This window comes from Taurulus bubalis (genome assembly GCF_910589615.1).
Source record: "Taurulus bubalis genome assembly, chromosome: 14".
Classification (NCBI taxonomy): domain Eukaryota; kingdom Metazoa; phylum Chordata; class Actinopteri; order Perciformes; family Cottidae; genus Taurulus; species Taurulus bubalis.
Window position 1 is genome coordinate 23,704,941 of NC_136602.1, and position 20,483 is coordinate 23,725,423.

Sequence of the window (20,483 nt, forward strand, 5' to 3'; positions counted from 1 at the left end):
AGCACAATGAACGAGAGAAGACACATTTAAACTGACGGACCAGTCTAAACGAGCTAGAGCTATGCAAAGACCACCACATGCATCCAAACCCAAGTGAAACCAGTGTGCCAGTTAATGAAATAAGGGAATAAGATGTTGTAAAAGTGGTCAAGGGGAAGTTCTTTGTTACTGATCAAGACCATTTGACGTGAATCCACTTCAAATGAAGCAATTAAATAGACCCTTTGTCAAAGCTACAAGTATTAACTGAAGGATTTTTAAGGATTTTCCCTTATTATATTGTTGGATTTGAGTATTTTAGAAGCTTGAAGGGTTAAAAGGTATCAGCACTTCAAATAAAATAACTGAATAAAATAGAAATGGTCTGAAAATCATTCTGTGTCACAGAGCTGAAGTAAAACAATCCAAAGTCAGCTTGCAGGTCTTCATATGAATGCGTATCCTATCAGAAGCAGAGGCTGATGCGTATGAATGTGTATCCAATCAGTGGCTGATGCAAATGAATGCGTACGGCGTGCGTGCGGCTTAAGACTCACCACTGAGGCGCATCTCAAAGCAGATCCTGAAGCAGGACTGCATGACCTCACACACAGACTCGTTGGTCAGGTGGGCTCCAACGGGGGTCAGCAGCAGAGTCCTCAGGACCTGAAACAATTAATATTATATAATAATGTTCGAGTCAATCAGCTTCATCTAACAAGTCATTGTGAGGAGGAGATTAGAACTAATCCTTCCTACTAATACTTGCTCTGCTACATGCATATTTCTTTAAAAAGGAGCTCACTTCCCAGCTGGGATGTACTGTGAACACAAGGGAAGCGATGCTTTCTTTAATTGTAGTAAAAAGAGTATTTATTGCACATGAAGATAAGCAATGACATTTGTTTTGGATAAAATACTGTAAATAGTAAAATGTAGCTTATTTTTATTTTTTTATTTTATTAATGATAGATTCATCAAAGTAATAATCCTTTTTTAATAAGAGGATTAATCATTAGCTGTTAATAACGGCTCCACAGGGGGCACATTTATGTTCATAAGCGATGATGAAGTGCATTTTGTATGTCACCTTTATAGGAACGGTATGTAGGATTTAGGGAGATTTATTGTGCAAAATAGAACATAATATTTATAACTAAGTTTCTTTGGTGTATAATAAGCTGAAGCTAGGAACCGTTGTACTTCCGTTAGCTTAGAATGAGCCTTCATGTCTACACTGAGTCCACTGTGATGCTCCTCCATGTGTCTACAGAAGCCCAGGAAGGACAAACCAAACACCTTTTGTGTTTGTCACCTGAAGGCCACCGTACTTCTCTAAACTTTATTGCACAGATGTTTCTGAACAAAACATGCATCAATATTAAAATACGCTGACAAATAGAGCGATATTCTCGTGAAAAGTCTCGTCTACTACACGTTAGCTTTAGAGAGCGACGATAAATGACCAAGACCTTGAATGTGCGCTTCATGAAGCCGTCGGGTCTTACTGCTCGTGCTTTACCTGTAGAATCTTCATCAGCACCACTTCGTCGCTGGCCGGGTCCGTTCCCACAAACCTGGCGTGCGTGACGGCGTCGGCCATGTTCTCGATGGCTTCTGCAGCAGCTTCATGGTTAGCATCTGCAGACAGAGAGGAGACGACGTTTGCTTTAAAAGGCTGACGCAGACAAGGAGCTGGGGTCTCAGTATGATTTGAAATGATTTGTATTCATTTCTTTATCCATCTTTAGATAATGTTTTGTTAAACAATTCATACAACAAAAGGTGGAACAACAATAGACAGACATTAGCATGAAACAGGAGACTCAGGAGATTATTATTATATTGTTGATCGTAAGTAAATCGAATGTCTACGTAATGGCTATTATTATTTATAAATGTGTTATTGTCCACTGTTATCTTTTCTTCACCATTGATTAGTACCTTTGTGTCGACGCAATCAGACCTTTATGAAGCTGGTTTTGTTCAACATGTTGCGTGTCACATCATGTGGAAATGTGCTAGAATGTTCTTCATCCATTACAGACATGAGGGAAGCTGAAGGTCCACCAGGAGACTAACTCTCTAACTCTCACACCACTAAGCACCAAGTAAAATGCTGTGAAGGAAGAACTTACAGCAGGAACCATCCAAGAATCACCTGAGATGCTCCAACCGTTCTGATTTGTCATCTGCTGATGTCCTTTATCCAGATAAGATATTCAGCCGATCAAATGACCAGAAAGAAAACATGCCGCCGTAAATTAACTTCTGGCAGAGCAGCTGTTGTGGATAGAATTAGATCGCATCTATGAAGTGGTCAGTGAGCACGTTGACAGGCCAGTGACACTCAAAACAACCTGGAGGAAGACTTTCAACATGAGCTCATTCTGTGTTTTAAAAAGGTGAGTGTCATTTTTTTATGATTATTAAAGAGACAAAGTCTAATAACCGAGTCTGAAATGTTCATAGTCTGGGTTATAGAGGGATACAGGAGGGATGCATTGTTGTATTCAACAGGAAGTTAGCATCACCTTGGTGTCCTCCACAAACAGCCAATGGATTCCATTAGATTTTTTTTTATTATAGCAGAAAATAAGCGCTGGGTTTATGATATTTACCGATAAACACATGAACACCTCTTTTATGATTCCTGAAGCGTGAATACAATCAGGATGTAAAACGCTGACGTCAGGCTGTAGAGGAACGACTCAGCGGTCACATGGTCACGAGCTTCTGGATTTACTGACGTCTGTTATGTTGAAGAACCAAACCTTTCATTACGTTTCATTTAGCTGACGCTTTCATCCAAAGTGCATTCAACCATGAGGACAAACTCAGAACCGCAAGAGTCAAGAAAGTCCAATTTCTTCCATAAAGTTAAACTACAAAGTGCTATCAGCAAGAGACATGTAAGTGCTACTAGGTGCTACTTTCCTTATTCAAGGTGTAGTCGAAAAAGATGTGTTTCTAGTTTCAGACATCGAACCAACAACACGTCGACTTTGAGACGAGAACCGGAGGTGCGAACATGCCGACTCATTCAGACGCTGTTCTGAAGAGGACTCCTTTCAATTGAAACTGACTAGATGATAGGACTTCTTAGCTGACGGTTTCAGTATCGATATACAAGTGAGACAACCCACTCCAAGTGTGTAAATGACCCTTCTGAATGAATATGTGCACTTTTGGCCATCGAACCGTTGGGTGCAGACATGGGGAGTCTGGATGCGTTCCAGCAGTAACGTAAACCCAGACTGTGCTTGTTAGTAAACTCAGCAACCAAGAGCACAGCTCCAAGGACTCAGCACATAAACAACAGTGATGAATCGGGTAGGGTTCGTCCACATTGTCCTTCAAACCCGGGGATCTAATGACCAGATGTGGCCTCTTGTTGGGGGCGGGCCGGGACAAATTGGCTGTCGGAGCAACAGCAGCCAGTGTTTTTGAAACCCGAGCGGCTGCCAGCTCTCGGCCTGGAAGAGCCGGCCTGTTTTCCTTTCCCATCGCCCTCAGGAGCGGCAATTCATTAACTAATAAGCACAGGGGGAGAGGAGGGAGGGAGGGAGGGAAAGAAAGGGAGGAGAACAATGCAGCCGGTCAGCGGGAGGAGAAGATGAGCAGCTCGGGGTTTAAAGTGATATGCACCCGTCAGCCTGTGAGCACCAGTGGGTGAAAATCATCAGGTGTGCCGTGGGAAAATGTCCAATTTCACTTAATCGGTCCAAAAAATGTAGTCGCTGCAAATAACGTTCCATTGTTGAGCGTCTGAGCTGCAATATAGTGGCTGACCTAGTCATTAAATACTCTTCCATGCCAGCAGGTAGCGCAATACTTACCTCCATACATGCTGTATTATGCTACAATGAGACCTTTTGTAACTTTTTGGGTTGTTGGTGTGACCAAAAAAAGGCTGAAATGTGCTATAATGATGGCTGCCTCGTGTTTTATGTTGTTTTTGTCTTAAATACTGTTTTGTGTTGTTATTCCCGGAGCTCTTTCACCAGAGATGAGCTCATGAACATCAGGGGAATTTACGTCCAACTTTTCTAACTTCTGTGGAATATTTTTCACATAACTGTTATCTGTATTTTATACTTACTTTAATATCTATTGCACTGTTGTTGTCGTTGTTTGTCTAATGTAATGCATCTTCCGCCAAGAAAACATCCTCGTTTGTGTAAACATACCTGGCCAATAAATGGTTCTGGTTCTGAAAACACTGCAGTAGTGGACGTGAGCTCCGTGACGCTAACGTTCAGGACGCGTTGGTAACTGTCAGCTGCTGCTGGAGTGCAAACGGCGTATCCGTCAGCGGTCGTCGGCTCGGTGCCGGTGTGTGCGTGGCAATGCCAACGTCCCTCCAGAGGCGAGGGCGACAACCAGCGTGGAAGCTGCGCCGAAACCAGCCGATGTCCAGACACGGAAACTGGAGCCACGGGGGAACCGGCAGAATGTCAGCAGTGATATGAAACACTAATCCTGCTCCTGGCACACGGGCCATGCAGGCGGCCCTCAAAGGAAGGGTTGGGGGGGCATTGTTAAAATAACACTGCGGAAAGGAGAGGCTCAACATGAGTGTGTGTGTGTGTGCCTGAGGGTATGTGGGCAGAGTCAATAGGGGTTTGAACCAGCTGCCACATAAAGCAGTTTAAGTACTATCAAACTCTGGTCACAATAATTCAAAGACTCGTGGAGAGCTTTCTGAGGACGCACACAAAGCTCTCAGCTCTCTCTGCTGAGGCCGGTGCGTCTTTACAAAGCAAACAAAGGCGGCGCGGACACCGGTTTGTTCACCTGCTCCGTTTCTGAATAGCAAAAGATGACCTTTCAGCCGCGCTGCTCTGCAGCTGCACAGAGCGCATGCGTGGAATACGTGTATTTCAAGTGTTTTGTATTCACTTTCCCAAAGAACATGCAACAGACGCTGAGGTGCAAGGGTGTGTGCAGACATGTTTTAGGAGTGAAGCAACTACACTTCCCATAGTACATTGCGAAAGGCGACTCGCCGCCTCGGGAAACCCTGAAGACAACTTCTGTCGATCTCAACTGAAGACAGATTCAGCGATTATGATTTTCAGAAGCACGTTTCAGAACTATTTCTGGAATATAAGCGAGTACTACACTACCCACAATCCTACACTACCCACAATCCTACAGTACTACACTACCGATCCTACAATCCTAAAGCGTCACAGCGAGGTCTGCCAATCAGAGACATCGTTGTGACACTGTAGGATTGTGGGTAGTGTCGTACTGTAGGATTGTGGGTAGTGTCGTACTGTGGGTAGTGTCGTACTGTAGGATTGTGGGTAGTGTCGTACTGTAGGATTGTGGGTAGTGTAGTACTTTTCCATAACACCACAAATAAAACATGTTTCTTAAAAGGAAAAGTAACATTCTGAACATTAATAGAGCAGCAAACGACTATGCACTATGTGTGTGTGTATATATATATATATATATATATATATATATATATATATATATATATATATATATATATATATATACACATATATATATATATATATATATATATATATATAATATTAACGAATATATATTATTAACGAATATATATTAATGAATAGGAAGAGGAGGAGGATGAAGAGGAGGAGGAGGAGAGAAAAGAAGAGGAGGAGGAGGAAGTGAAGAGGAGGGAGAATGGAGGAGGAGAAGAGGAGGGAGAATGGAGGAGGAGGAGAGGAGGGAGAATAGAGGAGAAGAGGAAGAGGAGGAGAGGAGAGAGAATGGAAGAGGAGGAAGAGGAGGAGAGGAGGGAGAGGAGGAGGCTAGGAGGAGGATGAAGAGGAAGAGAAGGAGAAGAGGAGGGAAAGAAGAGGAGGAAGAGGAGGAGAAGAGGAGGGAGAACGGAGGAGGAGGAGAGGAGGGAGAATGGAGGAGGAGGAGAGGAAGAGGAAGAGAGGAGGAGGATGAAGAGGAAGAGGAGGAGAAGAGGAGGGAGAACGGAGGAGGAGGAGAGGAGGGAGAATGGAGGAGGAGGAGAGGAAGAGGAAGAGAGGAGGAGGATGAAGAGGAAGAGGAGGAGGAGAGGAGGGAGAACGGAGGAGGAGGAGAGGAGGGAGAATGGAGGAGGAGGAGAGGAAGAGGAGGAGATGAAGGAGAAGAGGAGGGAAAGAAGAGGAGGAAGAGGAGGAGAAGAGGAGGGAGAACGAAAGAGGAGGATAGGAGGGAGAGGAGCAGGAGGAGAGAGCAGAGTGGATATCCGTCAGCAGCGAGGTTTAGTTCACTGCTTCCTCCTCAAGCCACAGATTGAGAGGAATTACCGCCAACTAAATGAAATGGATGAGAGTGTGTGTGCGTGTGTTTGTTTGCTTGTGTGTTTTTATGTGCGAGTGTTTTGTGTGCGACCGTCAACACACACTATGTCCGTCGCTGAGAGCTTACGAGACATCGCATGGAGACGAGAACCATTCAGGAAGCAGCGACACGGCAGCAGCTCCTGTGCCACTGCAGACACACCACACACACACACACACACACACACACACACACACACACACACACACACACACACACACACACACACACACACACACACACACACACACACACACACACACACACACACACACACACGAGGGCCGGCGTCACAAACGCTCTGAGGCTTTGTGGAGGAAGAGAGATCCAGAAGAGGAGTCAGCAGGAGGGTTTAGGATTGTTCACGACCAGCAGGTGGCAGTACTGGACAAGACCAGTGTTCACTCTGTTTCTACTGCCATCCTGAAGGCCATTACACACACAGCTCTATGTATGTGTGTGTGTATATATATATATATATATATATATATATATATATATATATATATATATATATATATATATTTATCCTAACTGGTACTTGTACTAGTAATGTGCTGCTGAATGAAGTTAGGACCGTCTTCAGACAGATGTTTGTTTTGAATATTCTCATTAATAAAATAATATTTAATAGTTTGCATAATTTTCTTTGAACTAGAATTATGGGAACACAAAAGGAAATTCAAATGCAAAACCTTTGTGTTTTAACGGCACCGTGTTCCTCCTGTGTGGATGTAGGAGGCTGGATGGGTGGAACATTAACTAGTGGGCCTGCACTACCAACGTACAGTATATTCATTCAATTACATTTATTTTGTATACCCCAAAATCACAAATGGTCCTCAGAGGGCTTTGCGACATCCTCTGTCCTGGGACCTCACATCAGTCAGGAACAACTCCCCAAAAATCCTTTAACAGGGAGAAAAAGTGAATAAAAAGAGGATCTCTCTATCAGGATGGACAGAAGTACAATAGTGTGTGTGTGTATTATTGGCTGCTATCATGTACAGTTTAATCAATACAGGCAGTTATGTTATTAGCCGTTTGTTATTAGTCTCTCTGTATCGCTGTGTCCTTCCATCCTATCTAGCTTCCTATCTTGCCTTCATTTAGGAAATTAAATATATTTTCCATTTTGAGTAGCAGCTGACAAACATAAAAACTCCCAGATACGAAGTGTCAACCGTCAGCAACACAACTTCAGAAAATAACATGTAGTTTGTGTCAATGTGGTTGACATTTCTGCCCAAAACTAAATGTAAAACCACTGTGGTGACTTCAAATGAAACGAAGCCCAAAACATCATTTTAAAAACTCATTGGGAAGCGAATGGGATATTTCTCAGACTCAGACTTTCTAGAGTAAATCTCAGACGGACTCTCTCCACTTTCACGAGACATGATGTCTTTAGTCTGCTCCGGGAGTCCGCGACACATTCTTCAGATCGGGTTTCACGGCTCTTTGAAGCGGGCATTGGATATCTCACGAGCGGCCCGACCGGGCAGCAGCACCAGCGGGTAAACCGAGAGCTTTGTCCTGCAGAGGAACAACAGGCACACTGAGATGCGACGCCGGCCAATAAAGTGGTGGAACTACTGTCGTATGTCTCCTCTGTCATCTTTACAACAACTGGAGAGCCGTCGGCGCGCTGCGTCGGCACGGCGCTCCAGTTGTTCCCTCTGAACAATGCGGTGACGTGCCGGTGGCGGGGCGGTGGCGTCGGGGATTAGGGAGCCGGTGGCGGGTCTGGAGCCACAGACTGGACTTTATTTATTTGATGTGGACATCACAGTGGCATTAGAAGTCATAGCACACATACACCCAGATGCACTGTGTTGAGTGTATAGAGCGAAATGCTAGTTTCCAACACCTGTTTTTTAAAAATATCGTCACCTTCCTAAAATAATGGCCCAAGTCATTTTTTCAGGTTTTTCAGAAAACACCAAAACCTTGACCAAATGTAATATAGTGCACAACAGGCACACTGTAGTACCGGTCAAATGATGTTATTATTACTAATATTATGTTCCTGTGAGATTTTCATTCACATAAATGCTCCTAAAAATGCTAACTAAATTGCTAGCTTAAATGCTAGCTTCAAAATGCCATCTTGAAAAGCTTGTAAAATGTCCTAAATCACATTGTCTTTAGACTTAGGCAAAATAAAATGGCCTAAGTCACACTCTAGACATGTTATACTACAGGGGTAGAATCGCATGATCTGAGGATGGAGGAGATTTTACCAGAGGAGGCCAGAATCATGAGGAGACGATTTAGGCAACAACAAAAAAATTTGGCCATTATTTTAGAAAGGTGACGATATATTAAAATGTAATGAAATAGAATAAAAAAAGAGAATTCATCCACAGATACATACACAAAGTAAAGGTGTGTGTTACAGAGGTGTTAATTGTGTGAAAAATGTTGTTTTTCTCTTAACCATAATTTAAGACCTTTATTAACAACCTTAAAACTGTGTTGTACTTTCAGTTCTGTTGGGAGACGGTTCCACCGCTCTGCTCCTCCAACAGAGAACCCTGACTGACCGCATGAGGTTCTGCGCATTGCAACCCGGAAGTTCCTGTTCACTGTAGGGATGGGTAACGTTTCTTTTCTTTTCGATAGAGGTGCCTAAACGATACTTTTAAAACAATAGCCGTGCTAAAACGATACTTTTAAAACAATAGCGGTGCTAAAACGATACTTTTAAAACGATAGCGGTGCTAAAGCGATACTTTTAAAACGATAGCGGTGCTAAAGCGATACTTTTAAAACGATAGCGGTGCCTAAACGATACTTTTAAAACGATAGCGGTGCTAAAGCGATACTTTTAAAACGATAGCGGTGCTAAAACGATACTTTTTAAAACGATAGCGGTGCCTAAACGATACTTTTAAAACGATAGCGGTGCCTAAACGATACTTTTAAAACGATAGCGGTGCTAAAACGATACTTTCACAACGATAGCGGTGCTAAAGCGATACTTTTAAAACGATAGCGGTGCTAAAACGATACTTTTACAACGATAGCGGTGCTAAAACGATACTTTTACAACGATAGCGGTGCTAAAACGATACTTTTACAACGATAGCGGTGCTAAAACGATACTTTTACAACGATAGCGGTGCTAAAACGATACTTTTAAAATGATAGCGGTGCTAAAACAATACTTTTAAAACAATAGCGGTGCTAAAACGATAGCGATGCCTAAACGGTGCCTGAACCGATACTTAAACAAAAAGATGAATGATGACATTGAAGAAAGGCTTTTTATTGCCAAGGCAATTTTTTTTCTTCTAATTTAACAATATATTAACTGTTTAAAGTATACTATAAATATAAATAAATACAAAACACTTCAAACTCCAGCTTCAAACTTTTTAACTTCAAACTAAACAATATATTTAAAAAAGAACAGACATAAGCATCAGGTGGCCTGATGGGACCGTGTGCAACAGAACTCAGAAACTGTTGATTCTACAAACTGCTGCTTTATGGACGACACGTCATCATTAATATCAAAGGAGAGCTTTCCTGAACCAGACGGCGCAGCTCTTGACTTTACAAACACCAACTGAACTGAGCAACAAACCAAAAATCTTTTTTTTGCAAAATTCAGCCACACTTTTGACCGTTTACCTTTTGCCATTTTCTCTGTTAAAAGGTTGACGCTAGCTAGCTACTGTAGCTATACAAGCGGTAGGCTATCGTTAGCTGCTGCCAGGACGGAGTCAGAGTAGTAATCTTGAATATGTATGACAGAAAGAGTGATTTTTGAGTGTAGATCTGTGTGAGCCTTGGCAGACAGGATTTCATCTGTTCACATAAACATACATTGTAGAATATTGAATCCATATATACAGTATAGGAGAAGGACCCAGAAATGAAAGGTGCATTCCCAGGAGCTCTGTAAACAGAGCGCAGAGCTCCTGTAAGCTCTTATTTAGCTCGGCCACGGCTGCAGCTGCTTCCACGCCGACGTGACATTGACTCAACCCCCTGCTGTGCAGCCAACATCTGGTGATGTGCTGGTTTCACAGGGAACAACGACTGGCAGACACCGTGTTTCCACCATGAGGCTAATGAGGACCGCTTCTGCATCCACCATGGGAATGGACCGTCAGCAGCGTTTTCTAAAACGTAGCTTCCTATCCCAAAACTCTTTCACACTTTCAAGAGATCACACATGGAACTTAGAAATTAGATAGGAAGGCATCCACATATACAGGGTTCAGACACATTCTGACCAATGGGTTTCATGACTTTTCCATGACTTTAAACAAAGTTTCCATGACTTTTTTTAAATTGGAAAAGTCATGGAAATCCATTGGTCAAAATGTGTGTGAACCTTTCCATGACACAGAAGGGAGACATTGCTTACCTATAAGGCCATAGGAAAGGAACTTGTTGACAGAAGTGAGGGCGAGGCCTGTGATTGGTCCGGTGGTGTCCTCGGAGCGGACCACTTCCAGGAAGGGCCTCAGAAAGACGTTTGGCTCCACGTCAGAGAGCTCTGAGGAGAAAGACACACACAGGATGAGATCAGTGACATCTTAGACCCTGCAGTTGGATTTACCATTTTTTATATATATATAACACCCAGAAGCCCGAGACATTCATAGCGAGAGGTTACAACTAAAAAGTTGAAAAGATGACTTTAGAAGAGCGCTTTGGAGACATGGACCAGCCAAGTGATGACGTGATGGAAGTACTCGGCTGACGCATTTGTTCTTTTCCTTCTGAGCGCTGGAGCTTTTTCTGAGCTCCCAAAGAAATCGTTGTTTAACTTTATATCCTAACTGCTGATTTGGGCTAGAATATGGACACCAAGCCTCAGAAACTGACCTCCTTTTATCAGAAAGCACGAAAACTGATTGATTTTACTCTCAAATACAGTTTCATGAGTGCGACATTCATGTCTCCATCTCCTGGAAGAACCTCACTATGTGGGTTCCTCTGTCTTCAGCCTGAGACACACTGCACACACCAATAGCAGACAGCTGAGTTCCCTCTCTCTATGCCAGTCTGTGTAAACAGCACCGCTGCCCTTATGAGGCCCGATCGATGAGGAGTTAAACCACCGCTCTGCTGCTGGCGGCTGATTTAATGGAAACGCTTCCTCACTCCAAGATAATACTTGGATGAAGCGTTTACGACATCGAGATGAGGAGATAAATGCTTTCATACAGCATCGATAATGACCCAGTAGTCTCTCACACACACACACACACTAACTGGAGGAGCCGAGATCAAACCTCGGATTTATGGAAGTTCCTATTCACTGACTGTCAAACTAGAAAACAGTTCCATGGCAGTCATTGTGTGTGTTTATGATGATATAGTTATATGTATTTTTTGTTTTTTAACACACTGGTATTGGATCGGCACCAACAAGTGTTACAATCGGCCAACCTGCCACTGTTGTCATGGTGAACTGCCAGAACCGCAGCTGGCTCTGGTGATGCCGAGTCGTCCTCTAGCGGCGCCATGAGGTTTCAGTGAGACGTCGGACTCCTAAAGACTCGCCACAACATGTGGTTCAGACGCTCATGCTTTACTTTGGTGATTCCTGACTTGTCAGCAGGTCAAAGTTTCATTTCCCAACACTTTGGTGTGTGAGCAAACACCTGCTAAACTAGTGGCCATCCCATTAGCGCTAAAGTACACCTTTCAGTGCTAGCAGAGCAAATGTTAGCATGCTAGCACACCGAGCTAAACAGTGAGCACTGCCAAAACATCTGCATGTTCGTGTAACATATTAACATGTGTATGTAATATGTTAATATGTGCATGCAACATGTTAATATGTTCATGTAACATGTTAACATGAACGCGTCACCTGAACGCAGCACGCTCATGTTAACATGTTCATGTACCATGTGCATGCAACATGTTAACATGAACGCGTCACTGAGAGCATGTTGGCACGTTCATGTTAACATGTTCATGTAACATGTTAACATGTGCATGTAACATGTTACATGAACGCGTCACATGAACGCAGCACACTCATGTTAACATGTTCATGTAACATGTTAGCATGTTCATGTGCATGTAACATGTTCATGTACCATGTGCATGTACCATGTGCATGTTAACATGTTAGCATGTTCATGTGCATGTAAGATGTTCATGTACCATGTGCATGTAACATGTGCATGTTAACATGTTACATGCACATGTTACATGTTCATATAACATGTACCATGTGCATGTAACATGTTAACATGTTCATGTAACATGTTAACATGTGCATGTAACATGTTATCATGTGCATGTAACATGTTAACATGTGCATGTAACATGTTACATGAACGTGTCACATGAACGCAGCACACTCATGTTAACATGTTCATGTAACATGTTAGCATGTGCATGTAACATGTTCATGTACCATGTTCATGTAACATGTTCATGTACCATGTTCATGTACCATGTGCATGTTAACATGTTAGCATGTTCATGTGCATGTAAGATGTTCATGTACCATGTGCATGTAACGTGCATGTTAACATGTTACATGCACATGTTACATGTTCATATAACATGTAACATGTGCATGTAACATGTTACATGTTCATGTAACATGTGCATGTTAACATGTTACATGTTAACATGCACATGTTAACATGTAACATGCGCATGTAACATGTAACATGTGCATGTAACATGTGAATCTAACATGTGCATGTAACATGTAGATACACACCTGTAAAAGAGAGGAACTGGTTTGAACTGATTTGTTTTTTATAGTGTAAAGTTCTCGTTCTTCTGAATACATAAACCCATGAAATAAAATAACAAAAATATATATATTGTGACACAAACTTCAAATAGTGAGCCATTAGATCCGTGGTTCTCAACCTTGTTTGAGTGATGCACCTCCTGTAAAGTAGCACCTCCTACCCGGCGCACAGCATTCTTGGCTGAAGAAATGTGCCATCATTGTCTGATTTAATATAGAATATATACAATTCGGATTATGAATTATATTTTATTGAATATTTATTAAATAGCAATTTTTAAAAGGATTTTTGAACGGATGTTACTTGTACATGTACATTTTTTAAATATCACGTACCCCACTTGAGAACCACTGCATTAGATGACCACAGTACAATCAGAGCCATAATCATCAACATCCGTGTCTCCACGGTGACCAATAGAGTCCCACAGATCTCTCTGGGAAACCTCCCCTCCAATAGTCCCCCCTCTTTCTCTTTCTCTGGAGAACTCGGAGCAGAAGGGGGTCAAGAGGGGGAGGCAAAAATACAAAACAGGTAAAACAACAACGGGGAAAATTAGTGGAGTCACGCACGGCGCTGTGAGAAGCTGAGCCAGAGGAGCGCTCGCCGCCGCAATACCGCGAGGATTACGGCTTCCTTAAGAGCAGCTCCGCTCCATACCAGAAAAAACAACTTGGACTTCAAAAGCGCCGAGAAGAGCGTCCGACCGTTTTCCCCAAAAGTGCACATGTGACCGCCGAGCGTTAGCGTGCGATATCCAATACCCCTGCAGCTTGTTTAGAAATCAAATATGAAATTATTTGGTCTTTTTTTAATCAGCCGCCAGGTCACTTTTAGGCCTCGCTTTCAAAAGCAAATCTCTTACTTGTTGCTTTATTGCATATTTTTCCATCTGGTGTTTAGTTATTGTTTGATCTGAGCGCTCGGAGCAGTTTTGAGTGTAAATTTAGTAACAACTGCACAAAAATAAACACTTGTCCCCCTGCAGGATATAATAAAAACATAGACTTATGAGCTAAGCACAATAAATATCCGCGATAAGTTCTGAGGGAGTGAGACAGTGTTGGTTTGACCCGTCCATCTGCGGCTAGCAAACTTTTTAAAGAGGGCTTCTGTGTGCCATTACTTTACAGTGTGCTGCTCAAATGAATCTGTCAATAGATCCTGATGAAGACTTCATGAAGACTTCATCAGAGGCGATCACCCTGTAAGTGCTGTGGCTGCGTCCCAAAGACCACAGATTGGAAAACTCAATTGTGTTGTATTGATCCGGCCGGCCATCGGTGAACAGCAGCGGTCTGTCGGTGGCCGCCGCCAATCTTCTTAAATAAAGTCTAAATACAGGCTCAGTGCTGCGACTCAATCTCCGGCGCTCGTGGAGTGGAGTGAGATAAATAACGCCGGCTGCAGACGTGGTGAGGCAATCATTCTATAACCAGGTTAACCTCTGGCTGACATTGACCAAAATAAAAACGGAGAACCCCCCCTCCCCCCGCCCGCCCCTCCCACGCAGGATTAAACGGGCTCACCCAGGCGTGCATGTTGCCATCTAAGGGCTGCGTCTGCTGGGTACAAGTCCTGATATAAGAGTGCATACAAGTCCAACTCCAGGTCGGCTTAATTGGTAAAAAGAAGAAGAAGAGGTTTGTGAAATGAGCCTCTTACGATTCCCCGTGAACCTAATCCTATGTACCTTTACCACGCCGGAGCTCCATCTCTCTGTCAGAGGCTGGAGTGAGAGTATCCAGCCATGTGTGGATTACCTCTCCAAACGACCCCAGCACCGAGAGAGAGGAGAGGCGGGGGAGGACCTTTGGCCCCCAGGAGAGCACCTCGGGATGAGGCCGTCTTTAACACATGCACATCTATTGGCACTGGAGCAGAAAAGGCTTAGAACACAGGGAGTTGCAGGAGATGGGTCTGAGCTGCAGACAACAAGCACAGGGAAGACCAAGAAACCAAACACGGGCAGCACCCTGCAGCCAACCAGACCGGTGGGGCCTCCAGGTTGAGATGTCTGTGTGCCTCCATTGGAGACCAGAGCATCTCCAATGGAGGCACACAGACATCTCAACAGATCGTTGCAGATCTTTTTAAAGAGTCTTGAGTTGTGCAAACAGGCTCTTTTATTTTTGTCCTTAAATTAAACGTCGTATATTTCTCAACCCTTCAGATTACATTCCAATAGCCTGTCATTATATCAAGTAAACAACTCAAAAGTTGACACCGTCAGTTCCGTTCTGCATCCATCGTGTGCCGTCCCTTTAAGAATCAGGATTTGGGAGCGACGCGGATATGAAAGCTAGTTTATCCGTCTTCCCTTTACAAGCACAATTATTTCTCTCTTTATTTGAGAAAAGTTCATACTTGTGTCGTCAAATTTCCCTGTGACCCTGCGATTCTGTCTCTTGTGTTATCATGAACTGAATGCAAGCAAAACTACAGAGCAAAATCACACTCTTTCTGAATAAACCAATCTAGGAACCGTCTGAAGCAATGGATATCCGCGGCCCCAAATGGGCCCCAAAGAAAATTGCTGCACATGACGCTTCCCTTGAGACTAAGCCCCGCTTTCGTTGAATCCTAGACGCGCCCCTGGTCTACGCTACGGCAGGAAGAGAGGAGGATTACATTTAGAGCTCTGGCATTGCAGAGGAGCAGCTTCCTTTGCTTATGAAAGGGTTAGGGTTAGGAATATCGTCCAAATAGGAGGAGAATGTTTCTATGAGTGCAACACGATATCTGGGCTCTACAGCGTATGCTAGTGACATTCAGGATGGGAACAATGATGTGTATGCACATTATGGGTTGCTTTAACTATGTTTTAACTCTGTTTTTCTATATATTGGCTCTGTAGCACACTTTTTTAGCAAGAAAAGTGCGTTAAAAATGAAATGCATTATTATTATTATTACCTGTGTGGAAGACACTGAGCCCTCCTACCTCCTAGCTTTGTCATGTTGTACTCACAGGTTGTGCACATGAATCAGACTGCCAATCAAAATGATTGATATGGTTTCTTTATTACTATATAAAGTGATGGTGATTCATGCTATTCACTTGAAACCGCTGCTTTGAGCCCAAAAATGGGGACCCTTTTATATCAGGTCACAGGGTACAATTCAAGAAGAAAAAACATGGTATAAATCCAAAAAGCAAAAAAAAAAAAAATATTCAAATTAAACATAAAAATCAGGGCTACAATAATATATAATCCCTTTGTACAACCTCTAAACTCAAACACTAAATAGGATCAGGGGTTAGGGTCAGGCCTTAAAGGTCTACACTGCGCCTCGAAAAAGACAGAATAATACGAGTGAAGTGATCTGAATTTCCTGCGTTCTCATCCTGACGTACAATACCACGAACAAGCCGAGAGAGACGTGTGCGTCTGACGCTACACAAACAGAAAGCCAATTTACCACGGGAGGAAGCAGCTGGACTGTGTGCACAGGGCGCTGCTGGGATGGAGCGCCACTCAAACTACTCTGGGATCCATCCCAACGCAGCAGGACGAAGAAGTCAACGCGCTCGGCAAACGTGTCACATCATTGTTGTCTGTGAAGTCCGCGGCGAAAGGCCAATAAAGGGGCGCGCACATGAATTAGAGAAATGACGAAAATGTTCTCATCGTGCGATTTGCTGTCGTTGTGGGACGGACGGCTGGAGGCCGCCGCACAACACAAAGGATTCTACTACTAAACAGAAAGACGTACAATAGAAAGCTGGCTTGTGACAGCCGGACTAACTCGTTCTCTCCGCTCGGCTTCAGCCAATCGGCTTGTAGCTCCGTCACCGAGCTAAACACTCAAAGTCACGACTGTTTGTGTTCTGGCTCCTCGATGGTGCAATGAGCTCCCCATTGACATCAGGAAGTCTCTCCATCTTCCACCGTGAACTAAAAACACATCTTTTTTTTCGACTCCACCTTGAATAAGGAAGGTAGCACTTTAGTAAATGCGTCTTACTGATAGCACTTTGTAGTTTAACTTCATTTAAGAAATTGTACTTTCTTGATCCTTGTTGTTGGGAGTTTGCCCTCATGGTTGATGCACTTATTGTAAGTCTCTGTGGATAAAAGCGTCAGCTAAGTGTGATGTAAAGAAGAAAGCACCTGCAGCAGACACCTGTGTGCTCTCAGCACCGACCCTCAGCTGACAGGCCGTCAGTGGAAATGGACAACACTAAATGACAGCTTCTCCAAAGAGGTGCAACCGAGGCCGAGAGAGAAGAATCCCCCCCTGACCGACGCAGCGGCCCCAAACCAAACACTGATGGTTATTGATCTGGACCTCTTAAGCTGCTCAAATTAAGAGTCAGGGTCGTGGGCTGCAACGCTGAGGAGAGAGGCAGCGCTCTAACAAGACCAGCGAGGCCAAATGAAACCCAGAGAGAACTCTGTTCATCTACTGAACAAAGTCCTGCACGACAGTATTCTGATCCATCTGCCGGGACGGGTTTGATGAATGTCAGCTCTCAGTCTTCCTCCCTACCTTCGATCCCTGTATCCTCTTGAATGGAATGGACACTTGTGCACGGGGGCAATTAGGATGAAACAACGCTATGGCGCTCCATACGGTCATTTCACTGGGCCACAGTGGTGTTTTATAGATGCTTGGAACAATGCCTCTGCACAACCTAAAACAGGCAATTTAAAAAGCCCTGGAGAAATTAAAACTTTCTAAAAATGCTTGGGAGGACGGCTGTAATGGCTACTGCAGGGGAGCGTTTCCTGAAGGGCCTCGTGGAATATAGTTAGCATTTTGTATTTACCAGAACACGGTGACTGGGTTGCTCAAGAAGCAGAGAATCAGAAGCTGCTGAATGAAAAGATGTCTTCACGTGCTTCTTCAGAAGAGTGAGACGTGGAACAGCTGCTGCAGAGAAAACACACACCACTGATTCTGGTTCTGTCGTTCTAACGCCGTTGGTTCAGTTGTATTTGTCATTCAATAAGGACGTTCTATGTGTCTTATCCATGTTTGGGATCCAGAGCGGTTAAAAAAAGAATTAACACAAAATTCTGACCAAACAAATAGACATCTTCATGTCACGTCCGTCCAGTTTTAGAGCTTCAACGGTCACCTGCATCGTCAGAGAAATGCAGACAACAAATTACTTTTACGTCCAGAACCTCGTCACAGAACCCGTCACAGAACCCGTCACAGAACCTCCTCACAGAACCTCCTCACAGAACCCGTCACAGAACCTCCTCACAGAACCTCGTCACAGAACCCGTCACAGAACCTCCTCACAGAACCTCCTCACAGAACCCGTCACAGAACCTCCTCACAGAACCTCGTCACAGAACCTCCTCACAGAACCCGTCACAGAACCTCCTCACAGAACCTCCTCACAGAACCTCCTCACAGAACCCGTCACAGAACCTCCTCACAGAACCTCGTCACAGAACCCGTCACAGAACCTCGTAACAGAACCTCCTCACAGAACCCGTCACAGAACCTCCTCACAGAACCTCCTCACAGAACCTCCTCACAGAACCTCGTCACAGAACCTCCTCACAGAACCCCATCACAGAACCCGTCACAGAACCTCCTCACAGAACCCCGTCACAGAACCCGTCACAGAACCCGTCACAGAACCTCCTCACAGAACCCCTCACAGAACCCCATCACAGAACCCGTCACAGAACCTCCTCACAGAACCCCGTCACAGAACCCGTCACAGAACCCGTCACAGAACCTCCTCACAGAACCCCATCACAGAACCGTCACAGAACCCATCACAGAACCCGTCACAGAACCCGTCACAGAACCTCCTCACAGAACCCCACACAGAACCCATCACAGAACCTCCTCACAGAACCCGTCACAGAACCTCCTCACAGAACCCCACACAGAACCCATCACAGAACCTCCTCACAGAACCCCTCACAGAACCCATCACAGAACCCCATCACAGAACTTCCTTACAGAACCCCATCACAGAACCGTCACAGAACCCATCACAGAACCGTCACAGAACCGTCACAGAACCCCGATGGTTCTCCTACATGTGCTCCTCTGGCACTTTGAGGGACTGCTGTGACTCATGATGGCTCGCTGGTTCCGGCCATCTTGGAGTGAGTCTTTGCTTTGCCTCGGTGTCTCCAGTGAGATTCTGATATCTCATCTCAGCGGAGGTGAAGTCTGAACGGTGTGGAGATCCTCTTTTGTTCCGTCTGCCCGTGACGCCGTATAACCACGTAGCTAATGCTAACAGCAGCTGCCTGGAGGTATCGGGTTGATGGAGCAAATGAATTAGTGAGCTGGTTGTGTTTCTACTGAGACTCCGGGTTCATACACATTCTGGCCAATGGATCCATGACTTTTAACCAAATTTCCATGACCGAACATTGTGAAATGCTTAAAGAATAAACATTTATATAGATGCCTGTATGTATGCCTGCTTATATTTTGAGCGTCTTTCTTTTAAAGCATATTCATTATTTCAAACTCAGCGCAAATGAACGTCATGAACACATGAATATAACATTTACTAAACTTTTGGGATTTTATTTTTTTCAAGGACTTTTCCAGGCCTGGAAATAACCATTTTAAAACTCCATGAGTTTTCCAGGTTTTCCATGACCCTGGAAACTGATTATGGGATGGGACGTCGCCCCCTTCCTGTCGGGGGAGAAAGCCCCTGGATCTCTAAATGCTTTCTGGTGTTGAAATAAGATTCTTTTCAGCACCATAGTGCTTCACCGCACACAAAGAAAAAAGCAGAACCAGTAAAAAGAAGTAGTCGAACAGCATGACTTCATCACCAAACCCTGCCTGGCCCAGAGCCTGCCAGCCACTGTGCTGCTTTGCACCTGTTATCCTGTACGTAAAATGTATTTTCTATGCTGCATACTTTGCACAGAGGCCACATTATCCCGGCAGAGAGCTGGCCGAGGCCCAACGTCCACTTAATGGGTTCCACAGCCTGCTGTCCCTCGTGATGGATGGACATACTTTACGCTCAGGATACTTATAAATAACGGAAGTTTTATCACACGGATTCAAACCTGAAGAAGAGCACACGGACTCAAATGTGTGCTGTATGGGAGGGAAACATGTTGAGCTTCATCAGGATGTCATGTGTGTAGAATAACAGAATCGCATGAATTCTCTTCCATGGTTCAATATCTTTGTCCTTCACTGAAGCTGACAAAACATCAACTCTTTAAACACTTCTTCAAATGACCTGGCTTGCCATAAGTGCAGCCATCCAATCCAAATCATTCCACTTCATATTGATGCATAAGTGTTTGCTTGTAGTGTCACAGTGACGTGCCCTTCAGAGGAGGCAGGCTTGTATTATCACCTCTATTTCCAGAAAAACAAACAGTGGAGAGCAAGGCGCACAATTTCCATCCCATCCTCTAACCATGTACCCTTGCCAATGTCAGCATGTGTCTTGGTTAAGATGTTGGGCGGGAGGAAG

The 20,483-nt window shown here is 44.1% G+C and overlaps 1 protein-coding gene across 1 annotated transcript in view; it reads right to left on the minus strand.

The window, feature by feature from the left end:
• Window positions 1-20,483, minus strand: part of gbf1 (golgi brefeldin A resistant guanine nucleotide exchange factor 1) — a gene marked incomplete at its 5' end in the record, with an annotated part of 83,156 nt that overhangs the window by 35,748 nt on the left and 26,925 nt on the right. Inside the window, 3 exons of the mRNA XM_079230159.1 lie at window positions 537-645; window positions 1,502-1,620; window positions 10,685-10,816. Coding sequence (XP_079086285.1) covers window positions 537-645; window positions 1,502-1,620; window positions 10,685-10,816 — 360 coding nt within the window. The remainder of the gene's footprint in view (window positions 1-536; window positions 646-1,501; window positions 1,621-10,684; window positions 10,817-20,483) is intronic.